Raw genomic sequence first — 24836 nt, 5'->3', positions numbered from 1 at the left:
TTCAAAAATAATTAACGAAACAGAATCCGATAAATGATGTGGCAATACTCCCAGAAAGACCTCGACAGCATGCCTAAATGCCAAGATACTGATACAGTTGATTCCGCTACTCTCGCGTGCTCTCTTTTCAGTGCTCCATCTCGGTAATTTACGGAGAATGAGTTTATATTGCACGAGTGTGGCACAAAGTATATAACTTTTGACTCGCTTATTAGAAAGATGATATTCCATGCTATTCCTTCTCCACGCGGAGAACTTGAGAGACAAAATCACGACGACCACACCTCTGTAGCATCTTGGATTCAACCTTACTCTGATACTACTACCACTACTGCTGCTACAAATTCATACTCACACATCTCTTGGTATTCCATTCATCCTCATCAGGCATATCTTAGATCAGGTGAATATCAATCAGAACTCAGTATACAGCTTCGCTTCTTGGTGTAAAGAAAACACAAGTTGAAGGTCCTTTTTCATTTTGGGTTTCCAAAAAGTTTCGACAATTTCAATACAAGTTCCCATTCAAGGTCGAAATCGCAATTCAGCTCCCTCTTTCCCTTCCTCTTTTTCATACTGGAAAACATTCAAGTTCATAAACAATGGCGTCAGTAGATGAATTAGCTGTGAAGTATTCTTCGCAACTTTCACAACTCCAATCAATCTTCCCTTCATGGGATGAAGGTGATCTAGTGTTCACCTTACAAGATACTAAAGGAAATGTTGAAGAAGCCGCATTAAGTATCACAGAAGGTAAGTTTTCCCATATACACATTGCATACGGCGTGTTATTCCAAGTTGCATGAGCTCATTATGCGTCCCGTTCCTCGTGTATGATAGGTCGCGCGTCTCAGTTCACCTCAGCTACAAAGAAGAAGCCTGTCAAGTCAAAGGAAACTTACACCAAAGGTCACTCAAACAGAAATGCCGACACAGGTGGATGGGAAGCCGTCAACGGTGATGCAGCTGCAGGTAGAGGTGAAAGGCCAACTAGAGGCGGACGGGGCGGCGCTCGAGGTGGTAGAGGTGGACGTGGTGGAGGTAAGTTTCGTCACGTGCATTCAAACTTGTCATTTTCACTGATCTCTTTACCCTGCGCTCTAGAACCGTTCAGAGGTGGAAGAGGCGGAAGGGGTGGCTTCAGAGGTGGAAGAGGTGGTCTCAGCAATGCAAATGGACATTCAAAGCCTACCACAACCGAAGAATTCCCCACAACAACCGCTACCACCACAGAAGGTTGGGCAAACCAAGTTCAACAAGCTACTTCGGCCGAACAAACAGATGGAGAAGCTCCAGCAGAGACCAGCAATGGAGATGACTTTTCTGGAGCTGGCGGTTGGGGAGACGCACCAGCACCCAAGGAATTAGAAAAAGCTGCAAAGACCGGAGGTACTGGCTGGCAAAAGGAAATCGAGAAACCAATTCAAGTTGCTTCATCTTCAGTTCCTCCCGCTGCTAAACCTAAATTAACCTGGGCCCAAATCGCCAAGTGAGTGACATTCAAAATCATCTTTTGTATACCAGGCCCTTCGCATCTCACTAACATTCATCGTAGGCCTGCCGAGAAACCTAAACCAATCCCTGCCCCTGTTCCTGTCGTCTCTGAAGCCGCTCCAGAACCAGAGGCAGAGCAAACTATCACTTCAGATGAGCCTGTTGCTCAAGACGATGTAGAAGTCGCACCCGAGGTATCGGAAGAGACACCTGTAGAGGATGTTGAGGCATTCGGAGATGCACCTGCACCTGAAGAGATTGAAGAAGAAGCTGCCGCTTTGGAATCAGCTGCTGCTGCTGAGGAACCTTTCACCGCCGCACCTGCTGAAGATTTACTACCAGAAGAGGCCGCTCCTGCTCAACCTGAAGCAGCCACCGATGCATGGGAATCCGATCCTGCTATCGCTGGATCTGGTGCTCAACCTGACTGGGCCAAGACCGAAGCTGCACCTGCAATCGCTCCCGAGCCTGTCACTACCTATCAAGGTCCCCCTGGTTTCAATAGTGTCGTCGCAAAGGCCGCTCCCGGTGTCCAAGCTGCTCAACAGCCTCGATCTAGCTCACGAGCTGCTCAACGATACAAGGATGCCGAAGGTCAAGGTGTCGTGCTCCCCCCTACTGCCGCCTCTGGTATCTCTGGCGTAGAGATGCAATTCGGCTCACTTAGCTTTGGTGGTATCAACGGTGATGGCGTCGACTCCCCTGTACCCGCCGCTGAACCCAAACCAGAATCTCCCATTCAAGCGGCTCCTGCACCTGCTCCTGTCGCTGCTTCCCCCGTACGATCCACTCAACCTTCTGCTCCTGCTCAAGCTCAACAGCCTTCTGCTCCTACTCCCGTTGCTGCTCCATCCGCGCCATCAGCTCCCTTCTATTCTCAACCTCAACAAACAGCTCAACCATCTCAACCTCAACCACAGCAACAGCAATCATACACCTCTCCTCATCAAACTCTCCAACAACAAATGCAAGCTTACCAATATCTCCAACAACAACAGAATCCCTCTCACTCTCAATCCCAAGATCAAGGTCTGCATCCATCCCAAAACAACCAATACTATCGACAGCAAGATTTCTACAACCCCATCGGATCTCAAGCTCAACAACAGCAGCAACAACCAACCGAAGCTCAAGGTCATCAACAAGGTCAAGCACAACAATCCGCTCAACCTCAACAACCTGCTTCGAGCCCTTACGATGCTCCTTTCGGTGCATTCGGTCAACAGTCTCATCTGTTTGGTCAACCTGCTCAGCAACAAAATCAACACGCCCAAACCAACGACCCCTACGGTTCTGCTCAACGAGTGAGCGATTGCTATCATTCGGAATTTCCTTGTAAACGCTAACTTGATGTTTCCCCTAGGCATACGATTCATACACCGCGAGTGGTTACCCTCGACCCCCTGTTGATGAGCCCAAAGCTGCTGCTCCCACCCCTACCCACGCTGCATCAGCACCTGCTCAACCTCCACACCAACAAAGCGGCTACTACTCCCAAATGGGTAACATGGGTTACTACCAACAAGGTCCTTACAACCCTTACTACCAATGTGAGTTGAATTACATGTCAGACCTCGAGCTTATATAGGTTACTTGTGCTGATGTGTTATCTCCCTTTGATATAGACGGTCAAGCTCCTCAAGCTGGCTTCCAACAATACTATCCCTTAGCTGGACGAAACTTGTATGGACAACCTGCCCCTCAAGCTCCTCCTGCGCCTATCCCAAGTAACAAGCCTCAGCCACCTACATCCCAATCTCCATACGGCGGACCACCTTCATACCCTTCATCGGCGTCATACGATGATCAATCTTTCGGCGGTGGATTAGGCAGATACGGAGAATCGAAAACTCAATCTACACCCGGAGCTGGACAACAAGGATCAGCTGTTGGCGTTGGTGCAGGGCAATCATTAGCGCCTGGATCTTACAATCAACAAGGATTACACAACTTCCTCGGAACTTCCAACACTTCCACCACCGGGGGATCAGCTTCTTCTCAAGTTAACGCAAGAGCTCAAGCTACAACACCAGATGATGGGTTCAAGTCTTCAGCTTCATCTCAACAGCAAGGTGGAGCTGCCAGATCTCAAAATCAAATTCAACAAGGCATCAACCCTAACAATGCAGCTTCAGCAGCTGCTCAGAACCAAAACCAACAAGGCTTCAGTTCATACCCCTACGGTGGAGCTGGCGGAGCTGGTGGGTACGGTGGTCAAGACTGGGGTCATTATGGTGCTGCAGGTCATTATGGATCAAGAAACGGTTACCAACAATGGCAGCAGTAGACTTAAAGGGGGATCTCACTTTAAACAATATTGACAAAATTATCCTAATCACGCTCAAAAGCTGGACTGAAATTGAAATTCATTACCAAAACCAATCAAATCAAGCAATTGATAAATACAATTCATAAATACAGTACATCCACTATACACTTCTCTTCTTCTGTTATTCCTCCTTTTCACTTGTGTAGATACAAATCAATTTTTTCTTTTTTTGCGCTTATTCTATTATTTTTTGTCTTAACGAACTGAAATCGAAAAAGAATCAACAATTGATGATATCGACCTCTTTTTTCTCAATGAAGGAAACGATGAAAAATCTATCTATTTACCTTTTATTTAATGTGAAACGATGCATTTTTTGTGTTATCTCGTGATTTATGATGCTGTTCCTTCTACAAAAGGAAATCGTTTCTACATACAAAGTAGTATCTGACGGTGTATGCGGAATCATAGTAAACGTTTCTTACGTAGACGGTGTATGCTTGTGATAGGTTGTCAATCCCCCATGACAAATGTGATTTGGTACGAAATGATACGGAAAGGCTCACTTCGAGAAGAATTCATTCATCCGATATTGATAAAATGAAAATGCATATATGTGAGAAGTTGGGAAGTCTTAATATTTGATTTCGATAGGTTTACAAGTTACATTGTTCATGAAGACTCCTTTCCCTTCTTCCTTCTGTTCGTGCCGCTCCTCTTTTTTCCTCTCTGCTACAACCTCACTCTTTCGATAAGTTCTTTCTGTAAACCCATCCTTAATACGGCTTGGCTCTTGCTGAACCTTGAGTAGAATACCGTTGCGCACCTGGACCAGTAGGTGTATTTCCACCTTGACCAGAAGAAGGTCCGCCGGTGGATGGACCGGATCTCATCGCTGCGGGACCTCGAGGGGCGTTAGGTACGGGTCTAGCTTGGTTTTGGTTCATTCCCTATAATTTCAAGTAGATGTAAGTTGGAATCCACGACGTTACGATTTCAAAAGGATGAGGGGATGTACAGAGAAAATGACTTACTCTACCCATTCCGCCAGCACCTCCCATTCCCATATTACCACCACCCATTCCCATACCATTCATACCCATCATTCCCATACCTCCCATGCCCATTCCTCCCATTCCCATTCCACCCATGCCCATACCTCCCATGCCCATACCACCCATACCGTTCCTCATGGCCATATTTGGGTTGATGGCGGGTGCGTTACCGCCTACACCTACACCACCAGAGTTACCAGCCATTGTCTTCATCATATTTTGATACATCATAGCCATTGATGAAGGATCGAATCCAGGCATCATTGATCCTGAGTGTAAACACAGTGTCAGCGTTATTGCATGCAAACGAGGTGAACTCTCTCTCTCTCATCCTCCCTTGGCGGAGGTGTTGAATAGCCAAACTCACCCATACCATTGTTTTTCATCATATTCTGATACATCATAGCCATTGCATTAGGATCGAATCCACCTCCTAAACCACCTGTAGCAGCAGCAGGATTGAAACCCATTCCTCCCATCCCACCTCCATTGAATCCATTATTGTTCATGTTACCACCACCACCTTGGAATCTATTTTGTTGCTGTCCACCACCACCACCACCACCGCCCATTTGATTGTTCGGTTGATTCGAGAATTTACCAGGTTGTGTACCTGCACCTCTTGGTTGAGCCTTTTTAATCTCAATTTGTTTACCTTCCAATTCAATTCCCGTCATGTTCATCGCTCTCTGAACACTATCTTCATCTGCAAAAGTGGCAAATGCGAATCCTTTAGATCTTGATGTTTCTTTGTCAAACATGACAGTCGCGTCCATAACTTCGCCGAACTGAGTCAAAAATGTTCTCAAAGATTCTCCGGTGACTGAAGGTGCCAATCCTCCAACAAATACCTTGGCGGTTCTTTCGTGCTCAGCTCTGGGAATAGCTCGTTTTGGGTCAATCTATATAAGTAAGATGGAAGATGATATTAGCTTGTACCTAGGTGTGGACAGGATCAGAATGAAGGGAACGAAGTTGAAATCAGGGGGCCACTACAAAACAATAGAGAAAAACTTTGAAGGAAGACGTCGAAGCATTGCACTCACCTGTTTCCCATCCAATGTATGCGTTTGCGCTAAGACCTTGTTCACGGCTTCAGAAGTTTTGTAAGTCAAAAAAGCGAAACCTCTTGATCGACCAGTAAGATCTCTCATAATTGTACAAGCTTCGATTTCGCCATATTGAGCCATATAAGCTTTGAGGCCGTCTATTAGGAAAATCATATGGAAGATAATGGTGCGTTAGTTGGAGGTTTAATCGATTAAGGATCGTTTTCTACTGTTTGGCAGACGATAAGAGAAAGGAGGTTGGACTGACCGTCTGTTGTTTCCCAGTTCAATCCACCAATGAACATTTTACTATTTACGTTGGGAGTTCATTTCAACAGAATGAATTAGTTTATTTAAAAAAAATCAGGGCAGAGATGAGGATAGGGTATGGGGTTGTGAGGGATTGGCGCAAAAGTGGGGAATGAGTGGTATGATATTGGTATAAGCAGGATGTTGGAGGAGAATGAGGGATAAGACGATCAAGTTGAGCAAAGTTTGATTATGATTTTCACCAAAGAGACGTAGTTGGGATAAATCAATGTCAATATTTTTACCCAGTATTCATATTTATTTTTTTGATGAATATATGTATATCGGTACATTCGTTTGATAGTAATTGGTATTATACGATAATCGAGTAATGTTTTTATAATCCCCAAAATATAGAGTTTTTATATAATTGTTTTGTATCAGTTAATGATCGACTCTATGGTTTTCTATGAGAATGTAGAGAGAAAAAGAAACTAGGTAGAAACGATAGAGACAGGAAGTAAAGAGATTACAGAGTACGTTACTTGAAAGAGAATCACTACTCTTGTATCTGTGAATCTTCGACTGGACACTGAACGACGTCTATCAATCATCTCGTTATACCTCCCTGCCCTTGACTGGCTACTGCCCCGATCATGACAGTACATCGCGCTTCCGTGTCGCCCTACGAGCTGACCGTATCCGACGCGCAGACATTCTGCCACGGAAGGTCCATTTCCACCAAGATTGCTACGGAGCACAAGGATACCAAAGACTAAAAAACAGAAGGAAACTATACTAACCCCTCATCAGGCATATCACTTGGTCTTATCCTTTCCAAAGCTGGATCACCACCGGCACCAGCACCGCCGTTTCCAAATGGGTCTTGTTGCTGAATCATACCAAAGTTGCCTAAATTAGGTTGACTCGTCGTCGCCGCCGCTACCGGAGCAGGAGCGTTGGGGACAACATTAGATTGAGGTACACCAGTACTTGGTCCTCCTACGTTGTTAGTAGCAGGTTCAAGTTCTGGTGGTTCAACTAATTCTTCTAATTGAGAGGCATCATCGAGGTCCTCCAAATCTAAATCTATCAGATGGGGACAACAATGTCAATAAGCAGTACATGTATGCGGAAGGACAAGGCTCCCGTAAAGTAGCGCTCAGACGTACCACCATAAAGATCGTCTTTGTATAAATCGTTAGCGTCGGCCATGTTGACTGTTTGATGTTGAGCGTACTGGAAGTGAGGGAGATGTAATGATAAATATATCACTAAGAGAGAGAGAGAGAGAGAGAGTGATTGAAGAAGAATCAAAGGGCAAAGTAGATGTGACACCACCTCTCAGAAGTGATAAGCAACTACAACCATGACGTGGGATTAATCTCAAACACCATTGGGGTGTCACAGATGAGTCACTTGAATCCCTCGCTTTGATCTCCTGGTCTCCACGTGGTGGTGATAAAGCGGATAAACTCAGTACTAGCTTATTGAGACGAATGCTATGCTTTCCACTACTTTTGTAATGCAATAATGTAATAATAAAACGATAACACCGCCTCACAATAAATGTTTCAATCACCCATGGCAAAGGTAAGATAACTCAACTCATCCTCAAACCGCAATCTGATAGAATTGATAGACAGACAGGGACTACGTGGAGAACGCATAAACATTTGGACAAGTTATAGAGCGAGATACACCAAACGACTCACATCGTAGGTAGTGCGCAGTTTCAAGAAACAAAACGAGTGCGAAAGTACAACTTTCGGTTTGTCTTGGCTGCTATACTGGAGTACTGCTCAAATAAGGGTTGCATAAATACATCAAAATTTGTGAAACGAAGCAGATATATCATCAAATTATAAACAGATCTCTTGCCACTAGATAGAAAGGAAGAATCTCTCTCATTCCTATGGATCAATCAATACCAATTACAACGATAACGAAATGAAAAGACTATTTCGAACGAGCAAATCTCCTGTTGTTGATCCGTTACCTCCTCCACCTATACCTACTTCAACACCCGCTTCAGGAACTTCCACGCCTACACAGGTCAGTATGACTTCTCTGCGTTAATCGCATAGAGGCCATGACGATTGTAGCTGATATCTGGTCTGGATATATAATAGCATCATCATGAACATAGGTGGCCTTTTGGTAATTCCCATCAACATGAAGTGACCCCTTTTCCTGTTGATGTAGGTCCTACGCAAACATCATCGGTATCTAATGGAAGAAAAGGAAAAGAGAGAGGACATTCAGGTGGTAATCCAAATATATCAAGTATACCAAGTTTATTGGAGATACAACAGATGAAAGAGAAAGAACAACATTCAACGAGATCTGGTCCTGGGATATCATCTTCACCTAGACAACGTATGAATCAATTACAACAACAACCTCTCCCATCCCACCAGCAACCGCAACCACAACAACGTCAATCACGAGGATATGTGAATTCAATATCTTCACCAGATGGATGGACTGTAGTCTCGCCCACAACACAAGCAATGCCTATTCCAAATAATGGATATGATCCGCCATACAATCCATCCGACTTGACCCAACCTCTACCAGTTCCTAATGCTTCATTCGGAAGTTCTACTCCACCGGCGGGTAATATATCTCCGTCTAGCGCATCAGGTCACACAGCTTTGTACCTTCCTCCAGGTGCTAGACCTGCTACTCCTCCTTCGACGAGACCACCTTATCCCGCTCCGACTGGTAGCGCTCGTCATTCTCAATCTAGTCTAAATAGTATGTCAACGGCTCATTATGGTGTGAACAATAATGAAGGTGACATGATCAACGTAGTTATACCACATGGTACTGGTAGGGAAAGGGGTCACTCGGTAGTCTCAAACACCGGCTCGATATCTACTAGATCGGAACATGATACTGTCAACTCCAATTCTACGTACACTGGCCGTAATACCAATAACGATCCTTCTTATAGTAATGTTGGCAATGTCAACCAGCCTCAGCCTCAGAAACTCCAGAAACCTCAACAACTTATTCACCCTAGCAGATCACCTTTAGCAAACTCTTACCCATCACCTGAGCTCACTTCTTTCCCTAATCCCCATCCTTACACCGCACCGTTCCCCCCTCAAGACCAAGCCCCTATTCCTTATTCAGCGAATAGTCGTGAGGAAATGCCCAATGCGGTGAATCTCGCAAGAAGAGGAAGTCAAGCAGATGGACATGGACTGAAGGAGAAGAAACGGGGCTTTTTAGGCATGGGATGGGGTAAAGGCAAAGAGAAGAGGGAGAGCAATGCTGGATTGGATGGTAATAAGCCATTACCCGAAGAACCTAGAAGAAGCTCAGATGGTTGGAGAGGAGAGAACGATAGTCAGCCTTCTTCTACTCATGGCCACTCAACCGGTCATGGACACGAACAGGAGGACGCACCCAGAGGAAGGTTACTAGGTCTCGATTTTGGTGGCGGAAAAAAAGATTCAAACCAGCAACCTCCAGATGTCAATTCAGCTATCAGTGAGTGTCCCAACCTATAGGCTTATCTCCTGTGCGAGAGCCCCAACCTTACAGCGAACAAGAGGCTGATGTTGGAATATCATGAATAGAATGGCTGTGTACGATGACAGATCCGCCTCCAGGAAATATTTACGATGTATGTGATCGTATTCACAGGTCAGAGGGCGCCGATGGAATTGCTAGAGACGCAGCTAGAGCTTTAAGGAAAGAGTTCAAGCATGGTAATGAGAACGAAAGGAGAAACGCTGCCAAAGTTTGGCTGTATCTCATGAGGAATATCTCAGGCAAAGGCTTCAGACGTGAGTAGAATTGAACTCGATGACACGCTGTCGGGTGATTTCCTTCATCGTGATGAGACCAGGAAAGCTGACATATCTGTATACTGGGATTAGAAAATGCGTCGAGCAAGAAATTCTTATCCTCCCTTGAGCCTATTCTCCTTGCACCTGCGACTAAACCTCTTGTATCTCAATCGACCTACAGACTCATTACGGATATATTGTCAGATCTGACTTTCTCTTATGGTCAAGAAAAAGGCTGCGAAGGGCTGGTTGAGTTTTGGAAGAAGATCAAATTACCTCAAGAGTCTGAAATCGTATGTTCTTTCTTTGATCCCAGCTTCGCTCAGATCCTCATTTAGACCTATATTGAAATTTTTGGAAACTGTCTCTTAGGGGAACCCCCTTCCCATTGACCATCCGATTTTCAGTCCTGAAGCATTCTACGGGCAACGACCAAACCAAGGATTTACAGGCCCTCCTGCTCATTCCCTTCCTGGATCGCGTCGCCCTTCCTCTCCTTCCTTACAGAATCTATCTTCTCAGCAGAACTCGGGTCTTCCGCCTCCACCAAATCGACGTGGACCCTCTCCTAGTCGCTATGGTGGACCAGGCTATGCAAATCTTCCGTCGCATGGAGATGACGTGAAACGCCTAACAGATGAATGTACAGCAGCCAAGGAAAGCGCCAGAGTTTTGAGCGAAGCGTTAGTCTTCACCAGACCTGAGGACATCGATCATAAACCCATAATAGGAGTGAGCCCGGTTTCCATCAAAAAAATCGTTACTGAAAGAGTTCACGTGCTGATCCATCCTAAAGGAATTCTACCGCAAGGTCTTCCTCGCTCATGAATCTCTGACCAATCAAATGGACTGGGCACAAGCTGAAGCTTCTCGTTCAAGAGAAAGTCATGCGTCCCTGACTCTTGATGGCAATGCTATCGAAGACAATTCGCGACATGACACGGCGGAAGAAAGCGCTTTGGCCATGATACTTGATGCACACAGTGCTTTAGGTGAAGCATTGAAACAACATGACGATCTGTCTAAATTAGCCGGTGAAGAACAACAAATGAGAGAAGTGAGGGAAAGAAGTAAGAAAGATACCAGGATGGGAAGAAGTGTGAGTAAAAGTCTCACTCTTTCCCGTTTGCAGAAGAAGCAGTACTGAAAAATCTCGCTCGTTTTAGGAACAAAATCACGAGCAGTCAGGTTTGTTCCCACCTGCCAATAATCAATCTCAAGCATCTTCTTCCAGATCACCTTCGCCGGTTCCCCATGTCAGGCTACCATCTGTTTCTACCCCCAATGTCACTTCATCGCCGAGAAATTATGAGATCCCCTTACCTCCTCCTTCTGTCGCGGGGTCCAATAATCCATTTAGGAATGTTTCGAACGAATCTGGTGCAAGGTCAAGAACACCCTCACCTGATCAACATCATCCATTGCCACAACCACCTAAGCTCAGTTCGTCACCGGGAACAAGAACAGCTTCACCTTTAGGTAGATCAAGAATGGGTGGACCAAGACCACTTCCTAATCCCTTCGCCAAAACGAACAACACCAACAACGCGTCTCATCAATCTTTAGCTAACTTGATGAACGGAACTAATACCAATACCAAATCAAGTGGGACGGGAACTCCATCAGATGGTCCTTCAAGAAGTGGCACGGGTGATACACCTTCCCGAAGCGGTACAAACGATAGTCAAGATATATCCAACAATGGTATTTTAGAGATTGATGGAGATGATTTACCTCCCAAACCGATTAAACCAAGTAGAAAAGCTCTCGGTAAAAGAAGAGCTGTCATAGACGAAGATAGTGAGTCGTGACATCTGAGGAGCTATTGCTCCTCAATGATTTCTGACTGAAAAGCAGTACTAATAGCAACATTTTGTGAAACAGATGACTTTGACCCCAATGACATGTTTGTTCCTAATCCATTGGATCCTAGAGCTCAATCAAGGGATAAACAACCTAAATCCACTGAATCACACGATGATTCTTCAGATGAATTTTCGGCACTGAATGATGAAAACAACAAGAACAAAACCCACAAACACAAAATTGTATACGCTTATGACGCTTATGAAGAACGACAAAAAGAATTGAAAAAAGCTACTGAAGCAATGAAAATCTCAGAAAGGTATGGCGGTGGTGCAGGTGGAGGAAGTAATGCAGGGCAATAAAGGTAGAAGCTTCTGAGGATTTTTTCCAGCCCTCATGAAATCAAATTAGTGCTGTTTTCTTAGAAATGAATAATATCTCAAAAAAGCTTAGAAGAGATCGCGAAGCCAAAAATAATCTAAATGAACTTTAGCTCTTTACCCTACAACCCTTCTACTTGAAATACTATATACGTAGTGTTGTATAATATTCAAACATGATGAAATTTATGTCAAAGAGACGATATTGTCATTTCCAAGGGCTAAAAGGGTTAGAAATAATGATTGGGAAGTGGCGAATGCAGCATTTCATGTACTGTAGTCAGCACCACGACGGTTTATCTCTTTTCGTCGGTGGTTAATCCATTTTAGCAATTCACAATTTGGATGGAGCTACCTGTACCAAACCGAGTCGAGCCGTAAGCGAACAAGGATTATCAAATTTCGGTATTGTCAATTGGTTGATCCTTTCGTTAACTAGAAAGGGGTCAAAACGAGATTCACCTTTCACACTTTGTCGGCGGAGCAAAGCAAGGAACAGAGCCCCAAAGGAAATAACAAGAGTCCAGACCAGATACGTAGACCGAGGATACTGAACGGTCGCAATTTCTCTACAGTACCCATTCATCAAGACGAAGGATGAAAAAGAAAATGTACACCGAGCAACTTTAGTCTAGCGAACAAGAGGAGAGAATACGAAAAGGAGATCTGATTTTGACTCTCGCCTTCTTTTGCTATAGCAAGCTCGATCAACTAATGAATCTCTATTTCGTGCGAATTGTAAGCTACTTCAAGCTGAGTTTGAAATAGTGTGGCTCACACAAGTTTGGAATAGTGTGGCTCACACAAGTTTGGAATAGTGTGGCTCACACAAGTGATATGAAAGGCGGAAACGATAACGACATTCGTTCATGTCCATTTCAATTCGTATATATCTCGTAACATTGATTATACGACTTACTTACAGGCAACGAAGTTAAAGCATATCTCACTTGCCATTAAATGCCCTCTATCACAAACTTCAACCACCAACCACTAAGTCTTCGTTGGAACCGTGACATGTTCCATGGAGGTGTAACAGCCGATAGTGGCGAGAGTACAAATTCGTCAACACCCACTCATAGTGAGGCAGTCACCCATGCGACTGATTCTTTCCCTCATTCCCAAAGCGAAGAAGGCAATACAACTCAGCCCAGTATTATTTATATTCGACCTAAAGCAAACAGCAGACCTTGGTATCTTATCGGTTTTAAAAGCGAACTGCGTGATACATTCAGTCATCCAGGCACTTCTGAAAATGCTGATATCCACATCAGCTCTTTCAATCAGTTTTTACGAGAGGCTTTGACTGGACATGTCAAACAATCACGAGCACGATCACGATCAGAAGACGGAAGTATCAATGAATCACAAGAAGATCTCGAAAGATATTCCAAGGATGCTTGCCAAAAATTGGCTGGTCTCAGTAACGGTACTTGCACAGGTACTCTTGTCAGTGAAGAAACCATCAAGACTTTGAAGAAGATCGAACAGAAAATGGAAAAGGAAGGTACCGTTGGATGTCTCGTTTATCCCACCGCCAGTACCTCTACTTCTTCAACAGGTCTTTCTGGCACAGCAAAATTGTATGTCGACTACGGGAGCTGCATTAACAACCCTGAATTACTAGAAAACTTACGATCTAGCGGCAAGGCAGCTCATATTATACGAGTGAACAATCCTGGACAAAGTCGCAGAGAATACGTGGCAGGTCAGTTGAGGCAACAATTTATGTCAAGCATAGATTGCTCTCAGAATGTTTTTGAGCAATTGGTTTCATGTGAGGATATCTGATTGTAACTTTCTACATACAATTTCTGTTCTAGTGCTCAGTCGCTATATGTGGCGAATCGTAGGCTTTTCGAGAACTATTTCTCTCGCACTTGTAGACTACTTGTTTTTTCTTGGTTCGTGGTGGCGCTTAGATCCAGAAGATGGTACCAGTGTTGAAAGAAGGACGTTTGTTCGAGAGGAAAAATACTTCGGTCGTGACATTCTCTTTTCGTTCACTAGATCATTTATCGCAAAGGGATGGATACTTCGAAGTCGGCATTGCGTTATTTACAGTCAGCAGATTTGTTTGTCCAGAATACGTGAAACTCGACTTCGTTCCTTCCTTTCTTCTCTTCTCCGATCGTCTTTACAGACAGTCAAGATCAACCCCATCCCGAGCCCGCCCCAGACTCAAGGGTCACGCTAGACTACCACTGCGAATGATGAAGCCCAAAGGAGTTATCCCATCATCTTCTCAAACCACTTCCCATACATGCAAGGAAAATCACTAACACAGTTTTACGATCATCGCTTCTGACCGAGTCAACGAATCCCCGCTCGATCCACTGACATTGACATGTGAAGTTCACTTGGCGAAGACCCCGCCGTCAAATACGTTCTTCTATTTTCAACTCAGATCAGCAGTCCAACTAGGATATTCTCATCTTTTACAAGTGATGTTCGATAGATACTCTAGCTCAGCCTAGGTCATCAGCAGAAATAGCATATAAGATCGTCGTCTTCGAAGAGGACCGAAATTTTCATGTCTTAATAACTAGCATATAGTTTCACACTCATTTATTCCCTCATTTCCCTTGATTCTGATCACACACAAAATAGCAACCAGATACAGGGTACCATCAGTCGCCATCTATCATTCGCCTATAAGATTGCAATTGACATTTCATCTACTATAGACAAATCTTGACGACTTATCGCAACAATATGAATGTACCCGAAGACGACGATTTTCAGGCGTCACTAACTCCACCACCTGATTATCATGATTCCCAATCTCCTCCTGATTACCTACGTACCGTTCCCGCTAAACCTAGCGTGATTTACGTTCGACCTAGACCATACTCGGCCTACAGTCCATTTGTTCGACAGACTGCGCCAAACCCTTCTGAAACATGTGACACATTCAGTCATTGTGGCTCTTCGCCTGCCGCCGTAAGTGACGTTACAAGATTCGAGCACTATCTGCAAAATGACTTGCAAGTGTACCTGTCAAAGATTTGGTCAGGTTCAATCAGTTCAAGCAATTTGCCAGCGGGTTTTATATCGCACGCCAAAAACAAATGTAATGATTGGAGTTTATTTTATTGTGAAACTTGTAAAGGTACACTAGCGAGTGAAAATACCCTCAAGACTCTGAACGAAATCGAAAAGGAAATAACCGAAAATGGATATGATGGTTGTCTCATTTATTCTGATCCTACCAAAACACAGACTGCTCGAAGAAGATCTTCATCGTCTTTTTCCAATATCTGGAGTCGACGAGAAGCAAATACCGATGTCATTGAATCTACACCTCAAATCACATCAAGGTTGTATCTCAAGTACTGTGATAATAATCACCACATGACTACCTTACGCTCCACCGCTCAAAAATTAGACACTTTTCGTAATGACATGCTGAGTAGTGGTCGTCCTGATGCTGAAAAACTTGTCAAGAACGAAATGGACAGGTGTAAATTCTCAAGTAAGTATGTCACTCAGCAAGTCTTGGATGAAATGATTTCTTGTGAAACGATTCATCCGGACGCTTAGGAAAACAAAGTATGCTAGATGTTATTTATGGACCCAAAGGGTGCTGCCAAGTGACAAGGTAATCGACAGCTGCTGTAGTACATTTGGAGGGGATACTAAGAAAAGATATGTTGTCAGAGCGCAGGGGAAGAAGCCCGGACAGAGATAACGAAAATAAAGGACTCATCAGTTGGGCTGTGTGATTTGCGATCAGAGGTTGTCAGTATGAAATAGTTCGTAAAAAATTGCCAGAACCTGTCTCTTGGGTACAAAACGTCTTTGGGATCGTTTATTTATGTTGATGGATCACGGGGAACATTGCTCATTTATAACTTGAGAACACATCATGTAATGAAATACACAGTCAATTGCCAATTTTTTAAGATCATCATTTTATCAATGTCGGTCTCGAATTTCTATCGGCCTTTCATATACATGTTTGATGGTGTATGTAAGATTTGTACAGCTTTGACTCTGCTACACTTTCCCTTTCACTTCAAGACGTGAAGTCGCAGACCTTGCTTTGTCGAAAGAGACAAGACAGATAACCGAACCTGACGTTCAAATTCTTCAGCTCCGCTCAGCTCGGTCGATGCGATCTATCGTAAGCGACGTCGAGCGGAGGACGAAATTATGATATCTTACAGATGAATCGAATGTTGTATCAATCAAAGGCTGGCATACATATATAAAGTATACTCTGACTTGCATTGATTTGTTTTCATGTCTTTCTCACTCTTCTGCCAGTTCCTACATTCTCGTCTAATAAACCATACATACACTAGTCCCACATCGAATCAATAATCTTGAACCCAGGAAGATCAAAGCACTCTAATACCGATGTACAGTGGGGCACTTCAAGATGCGACATATTCTCCCTATCAATCTCACAAACTCGAAGGAGATACATCTAAAGTAAGCACTATTTATATTCGGCCTAAAGCCCCATCAATCAAGAAGGCATGGTATTTTGATGAGAACCTACCTATCCCTACTGATATCTGCAATACAATCAATCATCCTGGTACAGACACAAATGCGTACGAGGATGCTGACACATTTGGAAATTCTGTACGAGAAGCTTTAACTAAATATCTGGAAGATGTAAGATCGGGAATGAAACCTGCAACAAAATTACAAGAACAACTTGAACAGTTCTCTAGAGTTACTTGTCAACTTCTGACTGAAGGTGATTTAGGAACATGTACAGGTACCGTTGTAAGTGGCGAGACCATGGAGGTCTTAAATGAGATCGAAAGGAAGATGGAGAGGAAAAAGGCTCGCGGGATATTCATTTTCCCTACCAGTCCACCAACATCGTCTCCATCTTCAAATCCAGCTTGGTGGCATCCTAGTAATCTAGGTCTTAGTGCTCGAAGATCACAGTCGAGTGACAAGATTGAGGACTCGACGACTCGACCCAGCCCATCAACCACTACGAAGATGTGGATGGCATATCACCCTGAGCTTGAAGCCGTAGAGAGTAATCGAGTCAAGGGTAATGCATTAAGCAAGCTTTGGAAGGCAAATCCTGGTCCTCAATTTAGACAGTACGTCGACAGTGCACTATTGAATGCAGGATTCTTAACCGTAGATTGCTCTCAGAAAGTTTTTGATGAATTGCCTTCTTGCGAAGTAATCATTTAAGCTGTATGATAAGAAAGGCTATGGATCTCATCTTGTGAAGAAGATATTTCGGTAGGCAATGATATGAGTTTAGAGCATGACTTTCACTGTGTATAGGTGAATTAGGTTGGACGTTCAGGATCAAAGGTGACTGGGAGAAGATGGTACCAATGTAAATATGCTGGGTCGTGGCCACTATGCATACCTTCATGTGTACATTCTTTGCATACAGATATCCTAAAGATCCACTTCAACATACCTTCTGCTATCATGTGCAGGATGCAGTTCCCTCTGATCTCCATCGAGATCCTCATCTAAACTTAGTGTACCACCAACGACCTCACCTATGAATCTTCTATAACCATCTTCATCCTCACTTTCCAGTATAGCAGAATGTACTATGTTGATGGAGATATTCTGGTGCTCGTTTTCTTCATCCTCGTTCTTACATCTCCCTCTACCTCTTGAGCTAGTGATATTTGATGGGGCGGTGTATGGTGTTTGTGATAAATTATGAGGGGAAGGGGACGAAGAAAGTGATTGAAGAGAAATGTGCTGATTTGGTAGATTGAACTTCCGTGATACCATCGAAGGAGATGTGCGAAATCGCATTGGAGAAAACTCTGGGGGTGTACGGATCTCGTCCCAGCTCGAAGAGGAAATCGACGATTGTGAAGACGATGAGGAGGATAACCTGCCTTCCGACGTGCTCAAAGAAGGTCTAACCAATTCAGGTGTTCTCGGATCCCTTTTCCTCCAGTCGACTTCGTTCACTTCCATTTCTCTTTCTTCCACAAATGACAATCTTATACAGTCTCTTCTTTGAGTTTCCCACCACTGTTTCAAGCTTCTAACATCCCTTCTTGTCAGATGATCAATTCCGACAACTTTAACCTCTTCCAGATCCGTCGGTACACATCTTTCTTCTCCTTCAATCTGATGTATGACTTTCAAATTCCATAATGATGAAAATGGAATTTGATCGAGTCTAGACAAATCCAAATATCTGATTGATACTGGTATTTCCAGTAAAAACTTTGATAAACTTTCCTCCGATAAAGTGGAGCATGAAGACAGACTCAATTTTTCGAGATTATCAAACATGTGAGGCAAAGGTAAAGTCCTTATAGTCGTAAATCCAATATCCAATTCTTTAAGATTGATAAATTTCTTAAATGGATTTTCTATCCCCTCGGAAACATCTTCCTGATCAATCAACGAGCTTGCTCTTAAATCTAATTTTCTAATATTGTTTCCTAATTTCCTTAAGAGTAGATCGACTTCTTCTGAGGGCAAGTAGGCTGATGAGAATGGGATGTTCAATTCTAGCAGCTCGTCTAATCTGACATATTTCAGTAATTCCAATAAAGCTAAAGACGGATGATCAACCTTGGTATTATTCTCAATTTGAATTTTCTTTCTTTTTCCGCCGAGTCCAAATCCAGATCCAAATCCATACCCATACCCATATCGATTACCATGTACCAAGGAAATATCCAATCTAGGTGATATTGTTGGATATGGAAATACGTGTAAGTTCAATTTACGTATTGAAGGTAAGATGTTCTCTTTTAATAACGTTGGTAGCGGTACAGGGATGTGGTGTAAAGTCAATTCTCTATGTAACGCGGGAGTTAAGACTAATCCGTTCGAACGATTTGATACTGAGCGTAAAGATAGGAGGGTCATCAGATCTAATTGAGATAATATAATCAAGATGATCTCAGTTGGTAATGAGCTGAAAGGGGATGATCCATCTTTAGGTGGTAAAGGTAAATAATGGTTGATCGTTCTTCGTTGATGAGAACGAACCCTTTCTCGTCCTTGCTGCTGTGGATGATGACTGCTATTTGCGGAGTCAAGGGGAAGTGCTGACGGCAGTAGTGCTAAATGAGAATGGTGAGTCAAGATGTGAGAGGGTGGAAGTAATGTTATATCCATCTTGTGTGAGATGTTGTCTGTGTGATCCCTATGATCAGGTCAATGGGTTCGATTTCTGAGCGATACGAGATGAATAGCATGCGATACAACGTTGCTATTGGGCTAAGATGAAGATGGTGAAAGCGACAAGTCTCATTGCTGCAAGATTAGATGGTGCTGACGATAAATTCCTTTGTTGTTGTTGTTGTTGTTGTTAATTTACCTCTCCTGGGGGCAAAAGACGTCATTGTTGTCACAACAATAATTCAATTAAGGTTTTCAGGAACAATCAGCACAGCGGCGATCACCGGAAAGGGTAACATTTCTCTGTTCTCTTTGTAAGTCATCAGTCATCTTTTGCCACTCAGCCATCTTTGGAATGACTGAAGTATCCATATTGAGGGTGCTCTATAGATGCATGAATGGACACAAACAAAGGAAATGCTATGGACAATGACATGTTACGAGCCTAGAAAGAAGGCGAAACAACTTTGGAAATAACAAACCAAGAGGGGAAAGACCAATGTAGCTGGGAAAAACAAGACTCGAATACGAGAATTTGAAATTTGAGACAGAAAGGAGAGATCGTGGAGTCGTGGAGACACATTGAATATGGGATAATAGAACATGAATGTTGATGGCGTGAATGAATCGTGTACTGGACAGAAGGTCGAGCTGTGGTCGTGTATATTGTGTGAGCGAAAGACGTCGGTATGATTTGTTGAGCGATGGAGTCTCGGCATTTTGGGTGGGTTTTCTTATTATATTGATGATATCGTGACCTTTCTCACATGACCACACAGCATTTTCCTTTCTCTTCTCCATCGTCCTTTTCACTTCTTCTCTTGCCACCATAAGCTTCCCTGTGTCCATGATCATGACTTGCACCTACACCACCATGACCTTGATCTCTAACTAGTACAGCCGCTCTTGTAGCAGCTTCAAATACGGCGTCTACACCTTGGTTTTGTAATGAAGAAGTTTCGAAATATGCTCTTGCGCCAATTATGTTTGCCATTCTTTGACCCTATTGCAGCGAAGGTATTCATTCAAAGTTAGCAAACCCGTTATTTGCATGAAAACGAAGTAGACTGAAACGGCGAGAACACAAGGTTCTATAAGATCCAAGGCAGAAATATACGAGCGACTCACAGTATCTTTATCGATAAATCTCTCTGGCGTGAAGGTCCCGTTTGCAATCGCCTTTTCTCTGAGATCCGTCTTACAGGCTACCAATATTACTGGGATCTGCCTTCCACAAATCGATCGTACTTCTTCAATCCACTATGGAATGACACCGGTCAATTAGCTGTTTATAACACCTCCCAATGACAATAGCTCTAGAGATCAGGATGTGTGGATAGCTCACTTTTTGCGAAACGTTTTCTAGCGAGTCAGGTGTGTCAACCGAGAACGCTATTAGGATTACGTGTGCTTTCGAGTATGATAGTGGTCTTAGACGTTCGTATTCTTCTTGACCTCTGAGCACGCGCAAAAAAAGCATTTCATCAGCCTTATTCATTGAAAAGACCAAATTCATCACAGTCCATTACAAGGGAATAGATACTCACGCTGTATCCCATAACGCTAATTGAACAGGTTTACCATCCAGTTCTATTTCAGTGACATAATTGTCGAATACCGTCGGTTCCTGTGATGATGAAGATTTATCACATCAGCTTGCGGTTCTCAGCTGGACACCAGGTGCCCTTTCAGTCACGATGTTGAGCCATGAACATCATTTATTTCGTTCTGCGTGAAAGCCTTCTCCTGCCAGCTCAAACGAAAGGTTGTAATTAACTTACATAGTTCTCTGGGAAATGCCCCACTGCAAATACGTTCAATAAAGAGGTTTTACCAGCTGCACCATCTCCTACAATGACGAGTTTACGTCTTATCTATGGGCGTCATTTGATGTCAGCTAGGGACATTAGGACCGCTTGGACAAATGTTGGAAATCTGCGTAGCAGCATAGACGGGTGTGAGACCAGACAGAACGAGAAATGAACAGACCAGGCACTCACAGCTCTTGAAGGACTTCCGGACATATTCTCTCGATCAGGTTCTACTCGACGTCTCTCGCAGGGATACAAGTTCTGTAATTCTGATTTTGTATAGAATTATCTAAAAGGTACCTTTCCTCTTACTGTTGAGGGATTATAAATGATGTTCTCTGAATCTCGTAATTTGTTGATATGTGAAAGGAGGTTTTCAGGGGGAATACGATAGAATGAATGTATGATTAACGACAAAGGATATGTCGACTACTTTCGGTCTTTTGATTTGATTTTGATTCACAAGCGAGTATGAGAATCAATGATGCGATTCTGGCAGGGGTCGTGGTAGATCCTACTTTTGTTGAGCCGGTTCCGCTTAATCTGCCTTTGTGAGAACGCACTGGAGTCGTTTCTTTCTGGTCTAACAAGGAGAATCAAGTCGTACGACGGTCAAGTCAGCTATCAACAGCTTGATGATACTTTGCATGAGAATGCACAGCTATGGAATCATTTTCAATCTTTTGATCTTGATAAAAGTGGGGGAGGGCGATGAAGGGACCTGTGGTCGTGGTCAGGGCATGTGTGATGGAAATTTTGTTAAAAAAAGTTTTAATTTTAGTTTAAGTGAAGAAGCACGTGTATGTAGATCCGATGGGGAGATCAGACAACATTCTTGGGTTAGGATGATGGTGAGTTGATTCATTTGGGAAGGATGAACCGAGAGACACACAACGACTGAGACATTTTCGTATGTTGAAATGATCTTTGACTCACTTGGCTCTTTCGCTTTTCGTTTCGAGATCAAACAGATTTCCCAACTCTTCGTCTTATCTATTCCGCGCTAGGATTGTTTTCTCCGATATTTCCAGTATATTCTGTTCAAATGGAATGTTCAACAATTTATCGATGTATATCTTGCAGATGAAGTGAAGCTGATGTAAGACCAGAGGATATCGTTCCACTATTGGATCTCACAACTACGAATGCAGCGGAGTCTTGGAGAGTGTGATGTACTCGACCTCCACCCCAAACAGGACGTTGCCGTAAATCTTCTGAGTGTGGAAAATACGGTGAATCAACTTTAATATGTACCTAGCTTCCCGTAGCAAGTACGACTTTCTTCTTTCCTTCTTGCCCGACAGTAATTGACAACCGAAAAGTCCTACGAATCAAATATGAATGAGGCAGATGAATTAATTTGAGAAGAGTAGAAAGAGCGGAATCTTGACATCAACAATCTACCTTATTGTAGAAATGCCAGCCCATGAGGTGACTAAAAATGAACGGTCGATGACGCCGAAGGTCATTCATTCCTGTGCAACGTTCCTATTCTAGGATTTCAGTCAGGAATACGAATTCTGAGTGAAATTCGATTAATGCACATCATATTAAGAACCTCATACAAAGTGCTAAGCACGCTCATTTGACTTTATTGCTTTTCCTGAAACTATCACAAGAGGACACAGCTTCTTTCTTAATCTGCTGTTTGTCGGAACCCGCAATATAACCGCCGCAGCATTATCATCCCGTCCGTCGTCTGGCTCGATGTGGATTAGGGGGTATCCAGTATCCTATACAGGGTGAGAAAAGCATCTCTTGTCCTGGATTATCATCCTTTTATCCCTAACCTTCATGTGCCTTGACGACATCAACTCACACCCCGAAAATAGGAGGGCGTGAAAATATCGGGGATAAAGGTCGACGGCGTCCTCCGCATGGACCGTCCCTCTAAGACGTAACGCCGACGCCTCAGACAAACCGTCGGTGATAACTCCATATCGCCGTAAATCACCGAGTAATATCCTTTTGGCTGTTCTCCTGATGATTTTTCGCTTTGGTAGGAAAGTGAATGGGCCCTTGGATTTTGTCGGTAAGCCTGTACTAGTCGTGCCAACAATCGTGAAAACCTCTAATTCCAGTCCTGGATCATACAGAGCCTTTTACTCCTCATCCTTCAAGTCTTTCATCTCGGTTTCACATACCTTAAACCGACAAAACAAAAACCCAAAAAGGCATAATGGCTGAAGCTGCTCCCCAAGGACAACGAGGTGGATTCGGTAGAGGACGAGGTGGTGCTGGTGGAAGAGGACGAAGAGGTCCTCGACGAGGTGGAAAGAAGGAAGAGGATAAAGAATGGTGAGTCGTCGAACTGATACTGCAATTGGCAACGTGTGTTACGAAGGGATCTCGAAAAAGAAATGCGGTTAGCCATCCAGAATAAAGGAATGAAAAGGTCGGATGAAGGGTAGTAAATGGAAATTTGGATACATGGAAAGATTAGATGTCAACGAGGATGATAGACTTCGTTGTTCGAAAGAGGTTTAGAATGATATGAGATCGCTCGGACGACGGATCTGGACAATGAGCTGATTCGCTCATCATTCGTAGGGTCCCCGTCACCAAACTCGGTCGACTCGTCAAGGACGGTAAGATCAAGTCCCTCGAGGAGATCTACCTCTTCTCCCTTCCCATCAAGGAGTACCAAATCGTAGACTTGTTCCTCCCCGCCCTTAAGGATGAGGTCATGTCCATCAAACCCGTCCAAAAACAAACCTCTGCCGGTCAACGAACTCGATTCAAGGCTTTCGTCGCTGTTGGTGACTTTGACGGACACGTTGGTCTCGGTGTCAAATGTGCCAAGGAAGTAGCTACCGCTATCCGAGGTGCCATTATCTCCGCTAAACTTTCCATCACCCCCGTCCGAAGAGGATACTGGGGTTCTCACATTGCTGAACCTCACACTGTCCCTTGCAAGGTCTCTGGAAAGTCTGGTTCCGTCATGTGTCGATTGATCCCTGCTCGTAAGTTCATTATCGTTCAAGGCGAAAAACAGGAATCTCAGGCTCATGATATTTTTCCATCAATAGCTCGAGGAACTGGTATCGTCGCTGCTCCCGCTTCCAAGCGAATGCTTCAAATGGCCGGTATCCAAGATTGTTACAGTAAGTCAAGGTTACACTAAACCAATGAGGAAGTAAAAAAGCTGATGACAAAACGTTTCCCTTTTCACTCAGCCCAATCTAAGGGATCTACCGCTACCCAAGGAAATTTCTTAAAGGCAACCATGGCTGCTCTTTCCAAGACTTACCAATTCCAATCTCCCGATCTCTGGACCATCGTCCCTGTTGGTCAATCTCCTCTTGACGAGTACTCTGGTCACCTTGCTCTTGCTGCCAAGAAAGCCGCTGCTTACTAAATCAAAAGCGATCAGGATTAGTGAGGATGGGCACAAAAAGGGTTTTTGTACTTTGATTTTCGAGATGATATAACTTTTACTACAAACCCAAAGTCGCGCAGATAATATATCAGTGCGTGGGGTTTCAAGTCGACCTGTGTATCCTACTAAGCCGTCTGAGTGACGTAAGCTTGGAAAGGTGTGGACGAAGTCCTATTCTGACAGGGAACTCCATATAATTTAACGGGATGTGAAAGAGCGAAACATTTCGTTACTCTGAGCTTTTGACTCTTCATTCATTAGCGTCAGCCGGGCGCTGTTGCGGCTGAACTGCCAGGAACTTACCCTTGCATGACACATAGACAGTCGTGTACTCCATGTGTCGCCTTGTCTGCTTTGGCTTTTCTCTGCGACCAGATAAGATCAGACAACAACTTGCAATTCTCCATTTTCAATGCTTTTCGGGATCCGGCGGAATATGCTGATGACTG

The 24836-nt window shown here is 43.7% G+C and overlaps 9 protein-coding genes across 9 annotated transcripts; 6 read left to right on the top strand and 3 right to left on the bottom strand.

The window, feature by feature from the left end:
- Positions 1 to 602: 602 nt before the first annotated feature.
- On the top strand, positions 603 to 3781 carry IL334_002154 (uncharacterized protein; the record flags this gene model as incomplete). Its single annotated transcript, XM_062933900.1, has 6 exons — positions 603 to 753; positions 841 to 1041; positions 1105 to 1489; positions 1556 to 2798; positions 2858 to 3044; positions 3120 to 3781. The coding sequence occupies 6 exons, from the start codon at positions 603 to 605 to the stop codon at positions 3779 to 3781; spliced, it is 2829 nt and encodes a 942-aa protein (XP_062789951.1).
- Positions 3782 to 4539: 758 nt separating this feature from the next.
- Positions 4540 to 7331, bottom strand: IL334_002153 (uncharacterized protein; the record flags this gene model as incomplete). The annotated part of the gene is made up of 7 exons (XM_062933899.1): positions 4540 to 4713; positions 4798 to 5087; positions 5186 to 5720; positions 5865 to 6025; positions 6136 to 6176; positions 6920 to 7205; positions 7289 to 7331. The coding sequence occupies 7 exons, from the start codon at positions 7329 to 7331 to the stop codon at positions 4540 to 4542; spliced, it is 1530 nt and encodes a 509-aa protein (XP_062789950.1).
- Positions 7332 to 8066: 735 nt separating this feature from the next.
- Positions 8067 to 12087, top strand: IL334_002152 (uncharacterized protein; the record flags this gene model as incomplete). The annotated part of the gene is made up of 8 exons (XM_062933898.1): positions 8067 to 8171; positions 8249 to 9617; positions 9707 to 9916; positions 10010 to 10212; positions 10292 to 10651; positions 10716 to 11018; positions 11086 to 11719; positions 11804 to 12087. 8 exons carry the CDS (start codon positions 8067 to 8069, stop codon positions 12085 to 12087), a joined length of 3468 nt encoding a protein of 1155 aa, XP_062789949.1.
- Positions 12088 to 13065: 978 nt separating this feature from the next.
- IL334_002151 (uncharacterized protein) lies at positions 13066 to 13896 on the top strand (the record flags this gene model as incomplete). The annotated part of the gene is made up of 1 exon (XM_062933897.1): positions 13066 to 13896. The coding sequence occupies one exon, from the start codon at positions 13066 to 13068 to the stop codon at positions 13894 to 13896; it is 831 nt and encodes a 276-aa protein (XP_062789948.1).
- Positions 13897 to 14820: 924 nt separating this feature from the next.
- Positions 14821 to 15648, top strand: IL334_002150 (uncharacterized protein; the record flags this gene model as incomplete). Its single annotated transcript, XM_062933896.1, has 1 exon — positions 14821 to 15648. The coding sequence occupies one exon, from the start codon at positions 14821 to 14823 to the stop codon at positions 15646 to 15648; it is 828 nt and encodes a 275-aa protein (XP_062789947.1).
- An 819-nt stretch (positions 15649 to 16467) lies between these two features.
- Positions 16468 to 17274, top strand: IL334_002149 (uncharacterized protein; the record flags this gene model as incomplete). Its single annotated transcript, XM_062933895.1, has 1 exon — positions 16468 to 17274. The coding sequence occupies one exon, from the start codon at positions 16468 to 16470 to the stop codon at positions 17272 to 17274; it is 807 nt and encodes a 268-aa protein (XP_062789946.1).
- A 216-nt stretch (positions 17275 to 17490) lies between these two features.
- Positions 17491 to 19194, bottom strand: IL334_002148 (uncharacterized protein; the record flags this gene model as incomplete). Its single annotated transcript, XM_062933894.1, has 1 exon — positions 17491 to 19194. The coding sequence occupies one exon, from the start codon at positions 19192 to 19194 to the stop codon at positions 17491 to 17493; it is 1704 nt and encodes a 567-aa protein (XP_062789945.1).
- A 766-nt stretch (positions 19195 to 19960) lies between these two features.
- Positions 19961 to 21221, bottom strand: IL334_002147 (uncharacterized protein; the record flags this gene model as incomplete). Its single annotated transcript, XM_062933893.1, has 6 exons — positions 19961 to 20200; positions 20326 to 20457; positions 20543 to 20654; positions 20745 to 20824; positions 20979 to 21071; positions 21198 to 21221. 6 exons carry the CDS (start codon positions 21219 to 21221, stop codon positions 19961 to 19963), a joined length of 681 nt encoding a protein of 226 aa, XP_062789944.1.
- A 1966-nt stretch (positions 21222 to 23187) lies between these two features.
- IL334_002146 (40S ribosomal protein S2) lies at positions 23188 to 24366 on the top strand (the record flags this gene model as incomplete). The annotated part of the gene is made up of 4 exons (XM_062933892.1): positions 23188 to 23306; positions 23559 to 23971; positions 24038 to 24112; positions 24185 to 24366. The coding sequence occupies 4 exons, from the start codon at positions 23188 to 23190 to the stop codon at positions 24364 to 24366; spliced, it is 789 nt and encodes a 262-aa protein (XP_062789943.1).
- Between the last annotated feature and the right edge of the window lie 470 nt (positions 24367 to 24836).

The sequence above is a fragment of the Kwoniella shivajii genome, chromosome 2 (genome assembly GCF_035658355.1).
Source record: "Kwoniella shivajii chromosome 2, complete sequence".
Classification (NCBI taxonomy): Eukaryota; Fungi; Basidiomycota; class Tremellomycetes; order Tremellales; family Cryptococcaceae; genus Kwoniella; species Kwoniella shivajii.
The sequence above is the reverse complement of the archived record's forward strand: the minus strand, read 5'-3'. Positions and strand labels throughout refer to the sequence as shown.